The following is a 15,618-nucleotide window of genomic DNA, read 5'->3' as shown; positions in this document are numbered from 1 at the left end:
GTTTCTATGGAGAAAAGAGCTCCAAATCCATGAACACAGACTTTGTGCCGGTGCTGCTGATATTTTGGAGCAGGTTAATGATTATGTTTGATTATGTTTATGTGCATTTTAAGGAAGAGTTTGTTTATTCTCTGAAGGGAACATACATCCCAGCAGATGGATCCTGCCAATTTATCTCCTTTTTATTTTCTTGTTTAATCTCTACTAGTAATGTCAGTATTGTTCCAGACATCCTTTCTGAAGTCTTGGACTTAGCAAGAATTCATTTATGGATTTCTTTATGCCTGTCCTTGCAGAAATGATGAATTTCTATAATTGTTCTGCTTCTCTCTGTTGGCTTCAGGCCCAAGAGAAAGAAAACGGCTTAAGGGGTTTTGCAATACAGAAATTGGGCTGTAAAATGATTCTGGAATCTGTTAATAACACTAACATGAAGTGCACCAGCATTGGTTCTGTATATTTTTATTTTTGTCTTCTGAACAGGGTTACAGGTCAATTTTAATTTTAATGTGTTGGTGCTTCTTCATTGATGAGATTTGTTAATTTTTTATTCTCCTTCTTTCACTTAGTCATGGTTTTTTATGTTCTGAATGTATTTTAAATTTTTTTTCCTGCCTGTGTTCCAGTAGCACATCTGCTCCTGTCCTGCACTTCACTCTTGTCATCCCCAACCAAAGCCCTGGAAATTATCCAGCAGGCATCAAAGCAAGCACAGGTTGCTTTTTAATAACACAAACAAAACTCTGCACCTCCAAAATATTTCTGTAATTTCTCCTTGTATTATAGTGCAGCATAAAGTTAATATTGGACCCACATTCAGTGTTAAAGATGCCAAATATTGGAATTGGCAAGGAAAGGGATAACTCAGAAATATTTCAATATTTTCTTGCCTGAGGTGCCCCATTCTGATAAGTAGCTGGCACCTGACAAGGGAAATATTATTAAATTATGGCTTTGAACCTTTTTTGTTAACAAACCATGCAATAAAATAGTCACTTGCAAGGTGTGTTTGCATAAAAATGTTGGTTTAATTAGAGTGAGGTTTGAGATAGGGAAGCCAGAAAGAGTCACAGCAAAACTCTCTATTTTGGGCCTTTATACAGTGAATTATTGTTGCTGCAAATCTTCACCAGACCAGCTGAACACTGAGGGCTGAGTCTGATACCCACAGGTGCACTGACAACTTTATTTTCTTCTTAGTTTGTGAATTCCATCAGTATCCAGAGAAAGCCAGGCTTTGCAGCCAGAGGTGATTCTTTTTAATGAAAAATATGAAAAATAGATATCTGTATTGGAGAAATCAGTGGAGAACCTTGGAAACTGGGTTTTGAATTCAAGGAAAAAAGGCAAACTGTCCAGATGAAATACGAGAATATGGAATTTATTTCCCCCATAGATTTATTTTCTTACCATTAATGAGTATAAATGTACATTTAATGTCTGGAAGAGGAATGGGATGGAGCTGCTGGAGGCACTGGAAGCAGAGCTGGCTCACAACAGTTGCATCTGTCATGCAGCAGGAATGCCTGCAGTGGAACCTGCTCTCCAGATAGAGCTGTTTCAAATCAGGCCTATCAGCATAAAATGTCAGCTCAAATTCATCAGAGGCAGGAGAAAAACAAAACATTCTGATCCAGGTGAAACTCGAGCTGCTCTCTGATGGCTCCCAGCTCTCTCTGGCGCTGCAGAATGGCACTGCTGAAATTCCCCTGCTGCTGGAAGTCCTGCTGCTCCTCCCAGGTTCCCCTTCAGGGCTGGGATTGTGTTTCCTGCAGCTCCAGGTGCTTCCTGAGCAGCTCCAGGGGCTCCCCAAAGCCCCTCTGGGCTCCACCAGCTCAGCTTTGCCATCAGCAGGGACGGGTGGAACAGCAATTTGTGCAGAGGGTTGGACCAGGAATTCTCCATCGTGTCCCAGGGCTCAGGATGGCCACTCCTGATCCCTCAGTGGCTGTTTTGTAGAGGCTGGTGCACAAATAAGTTTAGGTTTTGTGTAAATCTGGTAATTTGCTTTGTAATAAGGTCCCATTCATTCAAATCAACTCCATAGCACAATGGCAGCACTTTGGGAGCTCTTGGGGCTGTGTAGTCACCACTGGGCTTATTTAATTTGTCGTGGAACTGCTGATTAAATTTTACATTAAGGAAGAAGCACCTTGTTTTAAATACAAACCCTTTTTAAAAAAAGTGGCTCACAGACTTGCCTGTTCCTTTTCTTGGCTAATTTAGAGCCACACTGCAGACATTACTAAGAAATACAAAACTACAGAAAAATCACATCTATGTACTGGGAAAAGGTATTTTGGGGCGCTTGCTTCTTCCAAAAATGTTTGCAGGAGATAACAAGCAGGGTTTGGGATAAGTCAGCCTTGATTTGGGGTTTACCAGAGCAGCAGCCATGGTGAGAGGCAGAGATCCTTGCTGCTGTTAGATGTGCTCACAAGGTAGAGTCTATCCACTGGCTCACAAATGGACTCTGGATATACTGGAAATTATGGAAAATAGCAAAATGTTGGCATTTCTGATCATAAAAAAGAACTGGGCAGCATTAAGGGGCTGCCCTACTGGGACAAGGCCTCTGCGGGTGGAATAAGGCCTTGGCCTTCAAAGGATTGTGATGATAATTTTTCTTAACAGCTTAACAGGAGAAATGGGAGTGCAATTAATTGAATTTATGCTGGAATAGACCTTTTAATCCCAATTGAGGCCCTGCTGTGTGCACACAGGGTTACCAGGAGCTGTGCAAGGCTCTGGGACTGACGGAGACAGCGAAGGGTCACAGGCCATGGTCACAACCCCTGAAACCCAAAGAGCCGCCAGTCCTGGCCCTGCTGAGGAGGGCACCACCCCAATCCTTGTGCCAGGGGCTGTTCCTGGTGGGAATTCCGTGCTGGGGCTCCTCTGCAGGCCGAGCCTGTGCTGGGTCACGGGCGGGGAAGGGCGGGAGCGGCGGCTGCGGGCAGGGGCGAGCTGTGCTTGGGCTCTGCAAAGAGAAAGGGCCCTGTTCACCGTCAGCACGGACCCCACCGAGCTCCCAGCTCCTCCTTCCTCCTCTCCCTATCAAATCTCCTGCTTGGGCATGGCTGTGTGAGGCAGCAGCTGCACCACGGTGCTGGGCCCTGCGCTAGAGCCTAGCTTATAGTCTTCACTGCCTGTGCTGGCAGAGGGAGATGGAAGGGATGTCTCAGGAGAGGCTGTGGGAGAGAAAACAAACAGAATTAACGTGGGTGCTGTTCAATGGAAAGCAGCAAACCGTCCTACAAAGCCAGGAGCAGGAGCTTGGGGGATCCTGGCGTGTCCTTCTTTCCTGGTTTGTGAGGAGGCACTGGGTGGACTGGCGGGCATGGACCAGTTCTCCTCAGGGTTCTGCACTTGGGGAATGCCCCCAAGTGCTCTTCAATCCTTCGTCTCCTTGTCAGAGAGGAGCCTGCAGCCCCACTGTACCTCCTCTAATCTCCTTTGCTGGAAAGGGGCTAAAAAGCTAAATAAAAGCCACTTAAAATTCATGATGCCAACATTTGTATAGCTGAGAAACAGCAAAATACACTAAGTACACAAATACACCACAGGAGGTAAATGATTGTGACTGGCAGAGGGATGGAGACTCTGAGTACAGGACATTGTGGTTGTTAAATTCCACCTCCTGTTCTACTTTCCTTTTTCCACAGCCTGGTCCTGCAGGGGATAAATGCCTTAACCCACCCCCAGCAGTGCCCACGGTGATTGAGGATGGGCTTGTATTCAGGTCCTGTTGTTTGGCAGCAGCCACAGGGAACTCCTGCCATAAAGAACCATCTGTCCTCTATTGTGGCATCTCCCAGTGCTGCCAAATCCATAGAAACACTCAATCTTGATTTCTAGCCCTTTTTTTTTCAGCCTTGTGTTGTTTTAGTAACATCGCAAAACCCCCTCTGGGTCGTGCTACCATTAAAAATCCTAATTTCTCTTTGGAATCATGGAAAGAAGTCAGTCAGGGGGGCTGTGAGCTCTGATTCCAGTGTAAGATTTAAACACATATAAATAAACTTAAAGAACTAAACTAAACTTACATTTACTTTAATAAACTTAAAGAACTTAAATTAAATTTATTTTTAAATAAATAAATAAACTTTTTAAATAAATAAACTGTTTTAAAAAGAAATTAAATTTAAAATAAATAAATAAATAACCTTTTTTTTTTCTGAGCTGTGTCTGCTGCCCAGTTCCTCGGCTATGCTGACACTAATAATGTAAATATTGTAAAAACGGGTTGTAAATAATGTAAAAATGGGCTGTAAATAACATAAAAAGAGAGACATACGGTCTGGAGCAGTGTGGATCACAGAGGTCATGTTGCTTTGCAGGACATGTCCTGGCAGTGGTTCCAGGTTGAGGTTGGGAGGTGCTGACTGGTACTGGAGATCGGCAGAGGTTCCTGCAGGTGGGATTGGGAAGAGACATTCATATCGTTCCTTGCATAGTTCCCCACAAGATGCTCTGGGCTAAATCTTTTTCATGCAGAGGATGTGGAAGACCTCTGTGGGTGAAGGTTAATGGCTCATCCTTGCTTCCTTCCCCTGCTCTCAGCCTCTGGCTGTGTAGGAGCAGCCCCCTGGGATGTCTGGGCTTTCAGCTGCTCTGCAGCTGCCTGGGCTGTGTCCCAAGTGCTGCTCATATCTGGATTTCCCCTAAAGTTATAACTTTTACACATTTCCAACAAAAGATGTGTTGTCTTCCTTAAAATGCCTCAGGTTGGAGGCCTGAGTTGAGTCCCACACCACAGAGGGGTTCCTTTGCTGTGAATCTCACCAGATTTCCAGAGCTGGGCTGGAAAGAAAGGCTCTGGGGTTGGACTGGAGTGAGAAGGATCCTTCAAGCTACAATTCATGAAATGGGTTTGGTTGGAAGGGATCTCAGAGCTCATCTCATTTCAATCCATGCCATGGGCAGGGATGCCACCCACTGTCCCAGGTTCCTCCAAATGCCATCCAACCTGGCCTTGGACAATGCCAGGGATCCAGGGGCAGCCACAGCTTCTCCGGACACCCTCTGTGCCAGGGCCTCCCCGCCCTCACAGCAAAGAATTTTTTCCCAACATCACACCTAAACCTTGTCTCTTTCAGCTTAAAACCCTTTCCCTCCATCCTCACAGAATTCACAGAATGACCAGCTTGGAAGAGACCTTCAAGATCATCGAGTCCAACCCAGTCCCAACACCTCAAATATAAACCCTGGCACCCAGTGCCACATCCAGGCTTTGTTAAACACACCCAGGGATGGTGGCTCCACCACCTCCCCAGTCAGCCATTGCAGAACTTTATCACCATTTCTGTAAAAAACTTTTTCCCTAGTATCCAACCTGTATTTCCCAAAGAGCCCAACTCCACCTGAGCACAGGCACCTTTCAGGAGCTGTAGAGAGTGATAAGGTCACCCCTAAGACTCCTTTTCTCCAGGCTGAACACCCCCAACCCTTTCCCTCCATCCTGACCCAAAACACCCCCCAGTGACACTTCGTCTGTCACTGTCATATTTTCTGAAAAATCCCTGGGAAGCTGAGAAGCCTCAGATAAAAATGAAAACAATAATTATCTGATTTGCTTCTCCTGCATTTTGCTGCTTTGGAATGTGGTTGGAGATTCTTGATCCAACATGTGAATTGTTTTGACTTAATGACCAATCACGGTCTGGCTGTGTCGGGGCTCTGGAGAGAGTCACGAGTTTTCATCATCATTCTGTAGCCTTCTGTATCCCTTCTCTATTCTTTAGTATAGTTTTAGTATAGCATAATATATAATAGTGTAATATATAATAATGTAATGTAATATAATATAATGCAATGTAACATAATATAATTAATATAATTATATTAATATATTATTATTAATTATGCATTAATAATTATCATATATTCATCTAAATAATTATATATTATGAATAATATAATATAATATAATACAATATAATATAATGCAATGCAATATAATGCAATATAAAATAATGCAATATAATGTAATGTATTATAATATCATATAATATCATGTCATGTCATATCATATCATATATCATATCATATAATATATCAGAATAATTTAGCCTTTTAAGAACACGGAATCAGCTTCAATCATTTCTTTCCAACAGCCCCAGAAAATCCCCCATCCCTACCTCCCAGCAGCATCTCCTGCAGCAAGCTGTCGATCCTGGCCACTCCGAAGAGCTTCACAAACTGCACCTGCTCGATCATCTGCCAGGTGATGCTCTGCAGGGGCGGCAGCAGCAGCAGGATGTCGCTGAAGCGGCCCCGCGAGTCGTACTGGCGGTCGTTGATGTAATCCTCCAGGTTCACCTGCACCTGGAAGCGCATGTTCTTCACCTTGCCCGGCTCGCTCAGCCCTCTGCAGTCTGGGACAGGGGGAAATGCAGTTACAGTTGCTGCCCTGTTGTTCTAGGGTGAGGGTATGATGCTTGTGTCCTCATTCGTGTGTTCTGGTTTAGGGAAAATTTGGGGGAAAACCTCCAGAAAGGAAACCCACACAGCCCCTCCTCACAGCCACTTTGGTAAAGATTCCTTGGAGAGAAGTGGAAATATCCTGTTTATTTAACAGACAAAGCACCCCCCTAGCACACAAAATGAACAATGCCAGATGACAACACTCTTTCACCCTTTCACACTATTTCACTCTGTCACTGCTCTGAAAAAGATGACAAATTCAGAAAGTCTCTCTTAGGGGTGGTCGCTCTGTTATCAGCCACAAGGTGCAAACTCTCGGTGTTTCCCAGGTCCCAGTCCAGAGCAGGCTCAAGTGGTTCCAAAAAAGAGAAAGGAAAAACAGTCCAGGGAAAAATTTGGACTGCTTAGCTAAGCTAACTAATGAGCAGAAGCAAAAAGCAGGAGAAAAGCAAAAAGCAAAAGCAGCACCATGTTCTGCCCTGTCTCTGTGTCCTGCCAGCTGTGGGAGAGCAGCTGATAACAAAACCCAAACCAAAACATTCATTCTTCAGAGCCAGTCTTGAAGGCACAGAACATAATATCCAGCATAAACAGAACACACAAATGGGGATCCAAGCATCATAAGGTCACCCTAGGACACCTGTGCAGGCAGATGTTGGGGATAGTGAGTAATGGGATGGTTGACTATCACAATTAAAAAGGGAAATATCATATATATATGTTAAGAGAAGTTTTATAGATTTACAGCTCTGTTTTACCCCCTTGTGTTGTTCCTCTGTTCCTGGCAGCGTAATATTTTCTCCATTCAATTGAATAGAGAAAAGCCTACCTGTCTTCTGTTGTATTTTTTATAAGGTTTTAATAAACCTTGCTGAACTTTTTGGAAGTGGGTATCACTTCTCATAGGCAGGATGTGTGCAAGGAAAAAGATGAGATGGCAGTGATGCTCTGAGTGTCCAAGCTGGCAGTTTGGGCTGCCATTGCTGCACATCTCACATGGAACAGGGAAAAAGTGAGGGGAATTGGAGGGAAAACAGTAATTGGAGGAGAAACAGCAATTTGAGGAGACTTTGAAGGGAAACTGTAAGAAAATAGGAGCTTGCTTCACATGGATGTGTCTGCCTACAGCCATTAGCCAAGGGGAAAAATTTAGAAGTTAAAATATTTTTCCTTCCAAGGAAACAGCCTGGAATTTTCCCCTGAAGACTTTGAGTCACAACTGCCACCACTAAATAGTCCCTGTATGTTGTGATTACACTCACTGCAGCATCAGGTCTTGCTCTCCTGCCTTTGACCTGTGGTCAATCCTTTTTTTCAAGGACCACTTGTCCATCTTAAGCAAATAAATTTATCCCTGGGTCGGGTCAAGTGCTGGCATTTGCAGCCTCCCACTCCTGCCTCTGCTGCTATCTAAACCTGAGATTTCTGGATCACTGCCCCATTTCCTTCACTGTCTGCAAGGAATCCACAGGCACCACATTTTGGGGAATGCAGTGCCAAGAGATTAGATAAAGTGGTTAACAAATGACTGTGTGTCAGCACCAAGCTCTGAGGACATTCCTGCTCGTTAGCACGGATGAACTTCACTTCACACTCCCTCCTTCCAGCTGAAACCTCAGCACCTCGTTGTCACATTGATCTAAAGCTGCACGCTGATCAGCTGAGAAGGTAATTTGTCAAAATCGGTTTGATGAAAGGTAATTTGTCAAAATCAGTTTGATCCCTCCTCTGTTCACAGCAGGCTTTGGTGAGCCAAAGCTCGAGATGCTCCTGAAACTCCTGGATCTTGATTTTGAATCAGTGAATACAGCAAAAAAAACCCAATAATTAATGGATGATACTCTGGTTTCTCCATGCTAAAAGACAAAAGGGCATTGTCTGGACTTGGGATTGTTTTCCCATGTCCTCCCTGAGCTCCAGACAGATACCCACTGGAACCTGGGCCAAGGCAGAGCCCCCTGTGCTTCTGGAATAAACACAGCAAAGCTTCAGAACAAACTGGTTTTTCTCTGTATTTCCCTGATCTCCATCCTGTGGATCAGCCCTGCCCTGGGTTGCTGCTGGCTTCCAGCAAGATCCATTAGCACATCCCTGATATTTCTGGGCACTCTGAGCAGCCCAGCTCTCTGTGGTTTCTGATGGTGCTCTCTGGACTCTCCACAATGCTGCTTGTTTGGCTCTCTCTGCTTATTATACATAATTAATGCAGGTATGTATGTCCTTAATGATCATCTCCTGCATTTCAGGCTGATGGGCTTTTCCAAAACCAAGCTCCTACAGCACCCAAGCTCCTCCAGGGCCTTGCACATCAGCCTGGCTGGAATTCACACTCAGGAATTGCTCACTTCTGCCTTAAACCTGCACTACTGAGCGCTGCCCGTTACAGCACGGGCGGGCTGGGATGTAGAGCAGCTTCCAAGGGGTTTTCCAGGATTTTGGAGAGCCCCCAGCTGCTGTGCAAGCCCTGAGAGGGAATCTCACCTGGGTCAAAGAAGATGATGGCTTTCAGGCAGGCGTACTCGTTGTCGTCGATCTGGATGTCCCGCAGGGGCTTCACCAGCTCGTCCAAGATTCTGGTGGCCACACGAGCGATTTCCAGCTCCGGGCAGTGCATTGGGATGATGAAATCATTCCCTGGGAACACAAGAGGAATTCCCCATCAGGTTTTTGGCTCCAGCTCTGCTCTCATCCAGCAGTTCCCTGATAGTCCCAGTGCTGTTTGCAGCAGTTTCCAGCCTGCAGCTTTATAATCTGATCTGAGAGAGAAGCAAGACCCAGCTCTCATCCCCGGGTGCTCATTTATCTCACCCACACTGTGCACACAGCCTGCTCCGTGTTCTGCTCTGCTCTGCCCTGTGTTAAATCAAGCATCTGTTTGTAAGCAGGGCTGCACTGCTTTATTTTTGGTTTTCTTTTCTCACACAATGTTATCTCTCCCTCTTTTCTTTAATGTGAAGCTTTTTAGGGTCAGTATTCTCATTTGTCTGAGAACAATCCCACCTGTGGTGGAAAACACCTATTTTCCTATAAAATAATAAACAATAAATAATAAATAACAAATAATAAATAATAAATAATAAATAATAAATAATAAATAATAAATAATAAATAATAAATAATAAATAATAAATAATAAATAAATTGAGAAATAAATAATTTTCTTTTTCCTATAAAAGGAAACGCATATTTGCTCTGTAATTTTTAATAGACCTTTCTGATCAATTTTTAAGTATCTATATCCAAATACCTCATTGCTTGGGCCTTGGCAGTTTCAGGTACAAAACCAAGACAGCCCAATTTGAGATGCCACTTAAATCCTGGGGATTTCTCATCCACAATTTCAAAGCATTGAGGGAACAGTTACAAAGATCCCAGTGAATTTATTTGTTCCTTTTTTACTCCAGCACTGTGTCTCCACCCAGATGTGCAGCCCAGGAGTGCAGAGGGGCTTTCAGGGGTGCACAATGCTTGGGAATGACCTGGGAGGGGTGAATTATAAAAGCAGGAGTGTGTTTCACTACCTTACCTAACAGCAGGAAATCAGTGTATGGTATGGACCTCTTGGCCACCCCAAGGAGCAGATGTTCACCTGCATGGGCTCTGAGCAAGGCAACCTGGAGGAGACAAAAATGAGATTCCATTGGAAAAGCAGAGGATGGAGTGCTGAGCTGGTGCTGTTCAATTTGGTGTTTGCTTAGGTCTGGCAGATCTACAGATAAAGTTCTGTTCAGGGCTAGAAAATACCAGTGTACGTTCATTTTAAGAAGTGCTACATTCATGGCAAACTAAAAGAGAAGCTGTTTTCAACTAAAAGAGCAAAGAGGGGCTTTAAGTAATTTGCGTTCTTAGGAAATAATCAGATTCTATATTCAATTATTAGGTACCACTAAAGGCAAAATCAGAACTGCCCTGTAATTCAGAACTGCTGAGCAATTTGAGTTATTTGGAAATAATCAGATTCTATATTCAATTATTAGGTACCACTAAAGGCAAAATCAGAACTGCCCTGTAATTCAGAACTGCGTCAGCCTGACACAATCAGAATTTTTTGACTGGATCTTTTGCAGGTTGGACTGACTAAATCGATATTTTTAGGGACTTAGGCTCCTGAAGTTATTTTTAACTGGTCCTTCTTTCCTCTTGTTTGTTCTCTGCAGAGGGTGATCTGTATGTTAATGCCAGATTCTCCTGTGAGAGCCCAGCTGGGAATTCCTTTCAAAGGCACTGGATTTACTGGGAAGGGCCATTGGTTTTTACCTGGTCGTCGAGGGGGAGCTCGCAGAAGGCTGGGATGTATTTTGCCCATTCCACCAGCACCAGGAGCTGCTGTTTCATGGATTCACACACGTCGTTGATGGTGGCAATCTTCTTCATGGCAATGTCTGCGCTGTGCACGGGGCTCAGGGGTAAATACTGAAAGAGAAACCAGTTTTGGCCGTGTCTGCACCAGTACAAAGCCGTTTTATCCCCCTCCACAGCAAGGGCTCATCCCTGGGGAAATGCTCCCGTTGTGGTTGGGCACTTCGTGCTCAGCCGTGTCCGACTCGCAGCCCATGGAGCAGCTTCCACGAGGTGGTGCTCAGTCCCAACGCACACCCAGCCCTCCTCAGCCTCCTTCCCCGCTCTCCAGGACAAAAATCAACATTCCCATCTCAGCAGCGCCGTGTCTCAGCTTCCCACCAATCCCTCCAGCCAGCCAAGTGCATGAAATGCATCCAACTTTTCTCCCCCAAGTTGCTCTCAGCAACACAAAACTGCTTTTATGATCTCTCCATGGCAGGGAGAGGGTTAAAACCAATAATTTTTGAAAAGGAAGTGGGCTCATTGCTGCATGTAATGTGCAACATCTGGACCCTGTGTTTCAGTGGGGAAAGGGTATTTGCATAAGAATTTAAAGGAGGCTCAGGGTGAAATTAATGGCGGGGCGTGAAATAAAAAAGCAATCAGTGTCGGCTGAAGCCCAGTGGATTTACTCACATTATTTTTCTGCCTTGATAAAGAAGTTATGTGCAAAGATACAGTCAACCACGACTGGAATATTGTGTTCAGAGCAGGACAGAGTGCAGTGAGGAAGGATAAAATTCTGTGTGAATGCAGTGAGATTTTAGAGGTGCAGCCACAATTTAGGCCGGGGGAAGAAGGGACCTGGGCTCTGCAACATCCCTCAGCCCTTGGAATTTCAGCTTTCTATCTCCCACCAAAGGTGCACCTGCTCCCTGCAGGATGTATGGCCTTGATACTGCATTTTTCCTGTCTGCTTTTGGATATTTTGCATTTTCTTCCCTGTGGGTTTGTGCAGGAGCCATCCAAGGGCAGAAAAAACCCTGGTATAGTGGGCTGGGATTGCTGAGGGCCATGGACCCATTTGGAAGGGCTGTCCCCACGTGTCCTACCTGCTGTGCCATGGCCTCAGCCTGGGTGAGGATGTTGATGGAGAGGGAGCCATTGTCCTCATAGCTGCTCCTGCGGATGCTGATCCTGTCACGCTCATTCTGCACGGCTGGAAGGAGAGACAGAGGTGCTTGTGGCAGTGAGAAACTCCCAGTGATTATGTGAGAAAATCCCAATGGCTGTGTGAGTGAGAAAATCTCAATTGTTGTGCCAGTGAGAAAATCCCAATGGTTGTGTAAGAAAATCCCAATGATTGTGTGAGTGAAAAATTCCCAGTTCTTGTGTCAGTGAGAAAACCCCAATGGTTGTGTGAGAAAATCGCAGCGCTTGTGTGAGAAAATCCCAATGGTTTTTCCAGTGAGCAAATCCCAATGGTTGTGTGAGAAAATCCCAATGATTATGCCAGTGAGAAAATCCCAATGGTTGTGTGAGTGAGAAATTCCCAGTGATTGTGGCAGTGAGAAAATCCCAATGGCTGTGTCAGTAAGAAATCTGCCCCAAGCAGTGGCTGCTGCTCCCTGTGGTCCCTCACAGGAGTGGATGGGGCTTTGCTCCTTCAAGACCCTCCAGTGTGGCTGGATTTGGAATAAACAGGCTCTGGGGAGGGGAAAAGGCCATTCCAGAGGGAGAAAACCAAGCACCAGAGGGGGATGAGGCCATCTGGGGTCAGAGCAGCACCCAGGGGGGGTTTGCTGGTCCTACTGAATTTGACGCAGCTCAGGGGGAATTTGGGGGTTTGGTGTGACCTCTCTCCACCTGGCAGTGCTGGAGCCCTGGCCTTTGTGCCCCTTTGTGCCCCTTTGTGCCATGGCTGCACTGAGGGCTCTGTGCTGAGCTCCTGGGGCTGCACCTCACCTCATGGCAGGGCTGGGAAAGCATCCCCTGATGCCACCTCAGAGCAGCCTTGGAGTGTCCCTGCCCCTGAGCTGGTGACCCCAGGGGACATCCCCACCCCTGGGGCATAGAAAGAGTCACTCCAGGAAGGAAGCTCAAAGAGAAGGAAATTTAAATCTCCCTTTTTTAAAACCATTTCCTCAGTGTTGCCCATCACACAGCTGATTTCAGCCAGCCTGTGACACATGAAGACAGCACCAAGCCAGGGTTTGTCACCAGCCCTGCTGCTGCAAATTGCTGCTGGAAACCAGCTCAGAGTCCTGAAACAGCAACACCACAGACCCTGGAGACACTGCAGGAACCACAGCAAAATGAAGATCAACCCAGAGCTGGACATGCCATGGTGAATTGGGAAAAACCCACTGATTTTTGAGGCCCATTCCACCCTTTAAGCCATCCTTCCCCCTGAAGCACCAGCCACATCCATCATGCTCCATCAGCCCTGCACAGGGAACAGAAGGCAGGGATTGCACTTCAGCATTTATTTTTGCAGCAGCCTCTGAGAGCTGACTCACCTCCACTGCAGCCATCAAGTGAAACAGCAGCAGAGAAAAAACATAAAAGAGAATTTCAATTGAACCCAAGCTGGTCTCAGTGCTGGTTTCTCCCCCAAGCCCTCGTGCCTCTGTCCAGCAGCTCAGGGCTGGGGAAGGAGCCTGAACACACTCAGTGTTCTCCTGGCAGCTCCCAGATGTTGGCTACAACAGCTCAGAAAGGCATTTGTCACATCCCTGAGGCAGAGGGAGCAGGATTCAGCGTGTGGTGATAGGGCAGCCCATCCCTCCTCCTCCTCCATGCAGCAATCCCAGACAGATTTCACTTTATTTCGGGTAAAATGACTCAAACGGAGCTGCCAAAGCACGACTCACTCTGTGCTTTAACCCCTTGGGTACAGAAACACTGCTACAAAAGTGGCCACTTTGAGAAGATTTTTCCAGCAATTTTTTTCCCTTTTTGCAGAATCAGCAGAGTCATTTTGCCACTATTATTCTGAGTCTTTGCCTCACTGCTGGGTCTTGTTTTAGAGCATCAGGACTCATCCCTGGGAATCCATACAAAGGAAAAACGTGGGCATTGCTTTGCACAGTTTGAGGGAAGGTGTTTTTTCCTCCCAGCTCCTGTCCAACTACTGCTCTGTTTTCCTAACCAACCTCAGATGAGGGGCCAACAAAGCAAAAGGGCACAAAACAAGCAGCAGTGACAAAAATCAATGCCTCCCCTTATCAACAGGGTTTATTTTCCAAGATCTGGGGCTCAGCCTGGCTGTCAGTCAGGATCAGCCTGGCTTTGTACCTGCATCCATTTCTGAAAGGTGCCACGCACAAACACATCCCTGGAGCATTTTCAGACTGTGGGCACTACAGAGAGGCAATTTGTCACCAATTTAGAGAACAAACAGCTTTTGGGAGGCTTTGCTAACCCTGCTCAGACAGCAGCACGAGCTGCTCTGTGCATGAGGGCTCAGCCTGAAGGTGATGGTGGTTATAGGAACCACAATCTTGGCACTTCATGGGTTTTACTAGACCACCAGGAAGGTCAGGGGCAGCATCTCAGGAGAAACAAGCTTGACCCCATCTGTGTCATCACTGTTTTGTAAAATCCCCAAACACCTGGATTTATATCAGATGCTCCCTCATGTACTCTCAGGGTGGGCCTCTCTGCCAAGAAAAAGGACAAGTTTTGCCTTTCCAATCAAGCTACACATCTGATTTTCTGTAAATCCTACAGTGCCAGGCAGTCCTGGTCCCCATGACAGACTCCTTTAAGAAGCCTCAGCCTGTTTTTCCCCCCAGTCTTTTTATGGCACATATTTCAGTGCTTCCCTCATGCTCTGATAAGCTCAATCTTCCAGTGCAAGTGGATGGTACAGAGTGACTTTCTCAAGGTGATTGGGGTGTTATCTCTGAAAGCACCCAAGATGTGATGGAATTAGATACAAAGGAGAGTTAATGTTTCACCTGCCACAAAAATTAATCTATTACTGTGCAGTGATTATATTGCTGTATTTATTGTGTTTGTGAAAGGGAAGGGACAGGTCACTCCTGGTGAGGCAGTGGGAGTGCTCCAGGGACCTGGGGGTGCTGGGCTCAGCTGGGATCTTGCCTTTGCTGTCAATAAAACCCAACAAACCTGCAGGAATTACTAAAAACCCAATGCTGGATCCCTCTGTCTCCCAGGGGCTGCTATTTCCAGAAGTGCCTGGCAAAATCTTTGCTGTATTTTTTTTTTTCCCTTCTCTGCACATTCGCAAAGGCAGAAAACACCACAAAGATCCACCCAGCCCTACAAAGAGTCCCTAGGATGGTGCCGGGCAGGGACAGCCTGTCCCCAAGCTGGGCTTTCCCTCAGGGAGAGGGGAGAGAGGGCAGAATTGATGCTGGTGTCTCCCTCCAGGGACTTGTCCCTGGCTGCAGCATGTCCTGGCAGTGGGAAGGGGATGGGAACACAAACAAACGCTCCCTGTGACGCAGGGCAGCCCTCCAAAGGGTTTGCTGTCACTCTGAGCAAGGCTGGACACTCTGCCTCCAGCTCTGGGCAACCAAACGGGCTGTGGGATTGCAGCAAGCCCCTGCTTCCCAAACTGCTTGTGCTCACTGCCTTGCCATGGATGAGGAACCTCCAGGGAGTGCAGTAAATGGGGCACAGGCACTTGTTGCAGACATCTTTTTATGGAAAGTCCTTTCCTTAGGATTTTTCCTCCTGAGAAGCTGGGAGGCCTCAGGAACAAAATGTAAACATTGATTATCTGCTGCTGGGGGATGCAACAGGTGCATCTGTGATTGGTCTCATGTGGTTGTTTCTAATTAATGGCCAATCACAGTCAGCTGGCTCAGACAGAGAGTCCGAGACAGCTGCCTTTGTTATAATTCCTTTCTATTCTTAGCTTAGCCAGCCTTATGAGGAAAT

General features: G+C 46.0%; 1 protein-coding gene across 3 annotated transcripts in view; it reads right to left on the bottom strand.

Annotated features, from left to right (window-relative positions):
• Nucleotides 1–2,998: 2,998 nt before the first annotated feature.
• The window catches only part of LOC134424388 (hepatocyte nuclear factor 4-beta-like), a 44,962-nt gene continuing 32,342 nt past the window's right edge, over nucleotides 2,999–15,618 (bottom strand). For all 3 annotated transcript variants that reach the window (XM_063168124.1, XM_063168127.1, XM_063168126.1), the window contains 7 exons: nucleotides 11,820–11,926; nucleotides 10,684–10,839; nucleotides 9,953–10,040; nucleotides 8,908–9,060; nucleotides 6,141–6,377; nucleotides 4,298–4,411; nucleotides 2,999–3,191 (listed from right to left, as the gene is read on the bottom strand). In XM_063168124.1, coding sequence (XP_063024194.1) covers nucleotides 3,058–3,191; nucleotides 4,298–4,411; nucleotides 6,141–6,377; nucleotides 8,908–9,060; nucleotides 9,953–10,040; nucleotides 10,684–10,839; nucleotides 11,820–11,926 — 989 coding nt within the window. In that variant the 3' untranslated portion in view covers nucleotides 2,999–3,057. The remainder of the gene's footprint in view (nucleotides 3,192–4,297; nucleotides 4,412–6,140; nucleotides 6,378–8,907; nucleotides 9,061–9,952; nucleotides 10,041–10,683; nucleotides 10,840–11,819; nucleotides 11,927–15,618) is intronic.

Source organism: Melospiza melodia, chromosome 13, assembly GCF_035770615.1.
Source record: "Melospiza melodia melodia isolate bMelMel2 chromosome 13, bMelMel2.pri, whole genome shotgun sequence".
Classification (NCBI taxonomy): domain Eukaryota; kingdom Metazoa; phylum Chordata; class Aves; order Passeriformes; family Passerellidae; genus Melospiza; species Melospiza melodia.
This window is presented reverse-complemented; position numbering and strand designations above follow the sequence as displayed.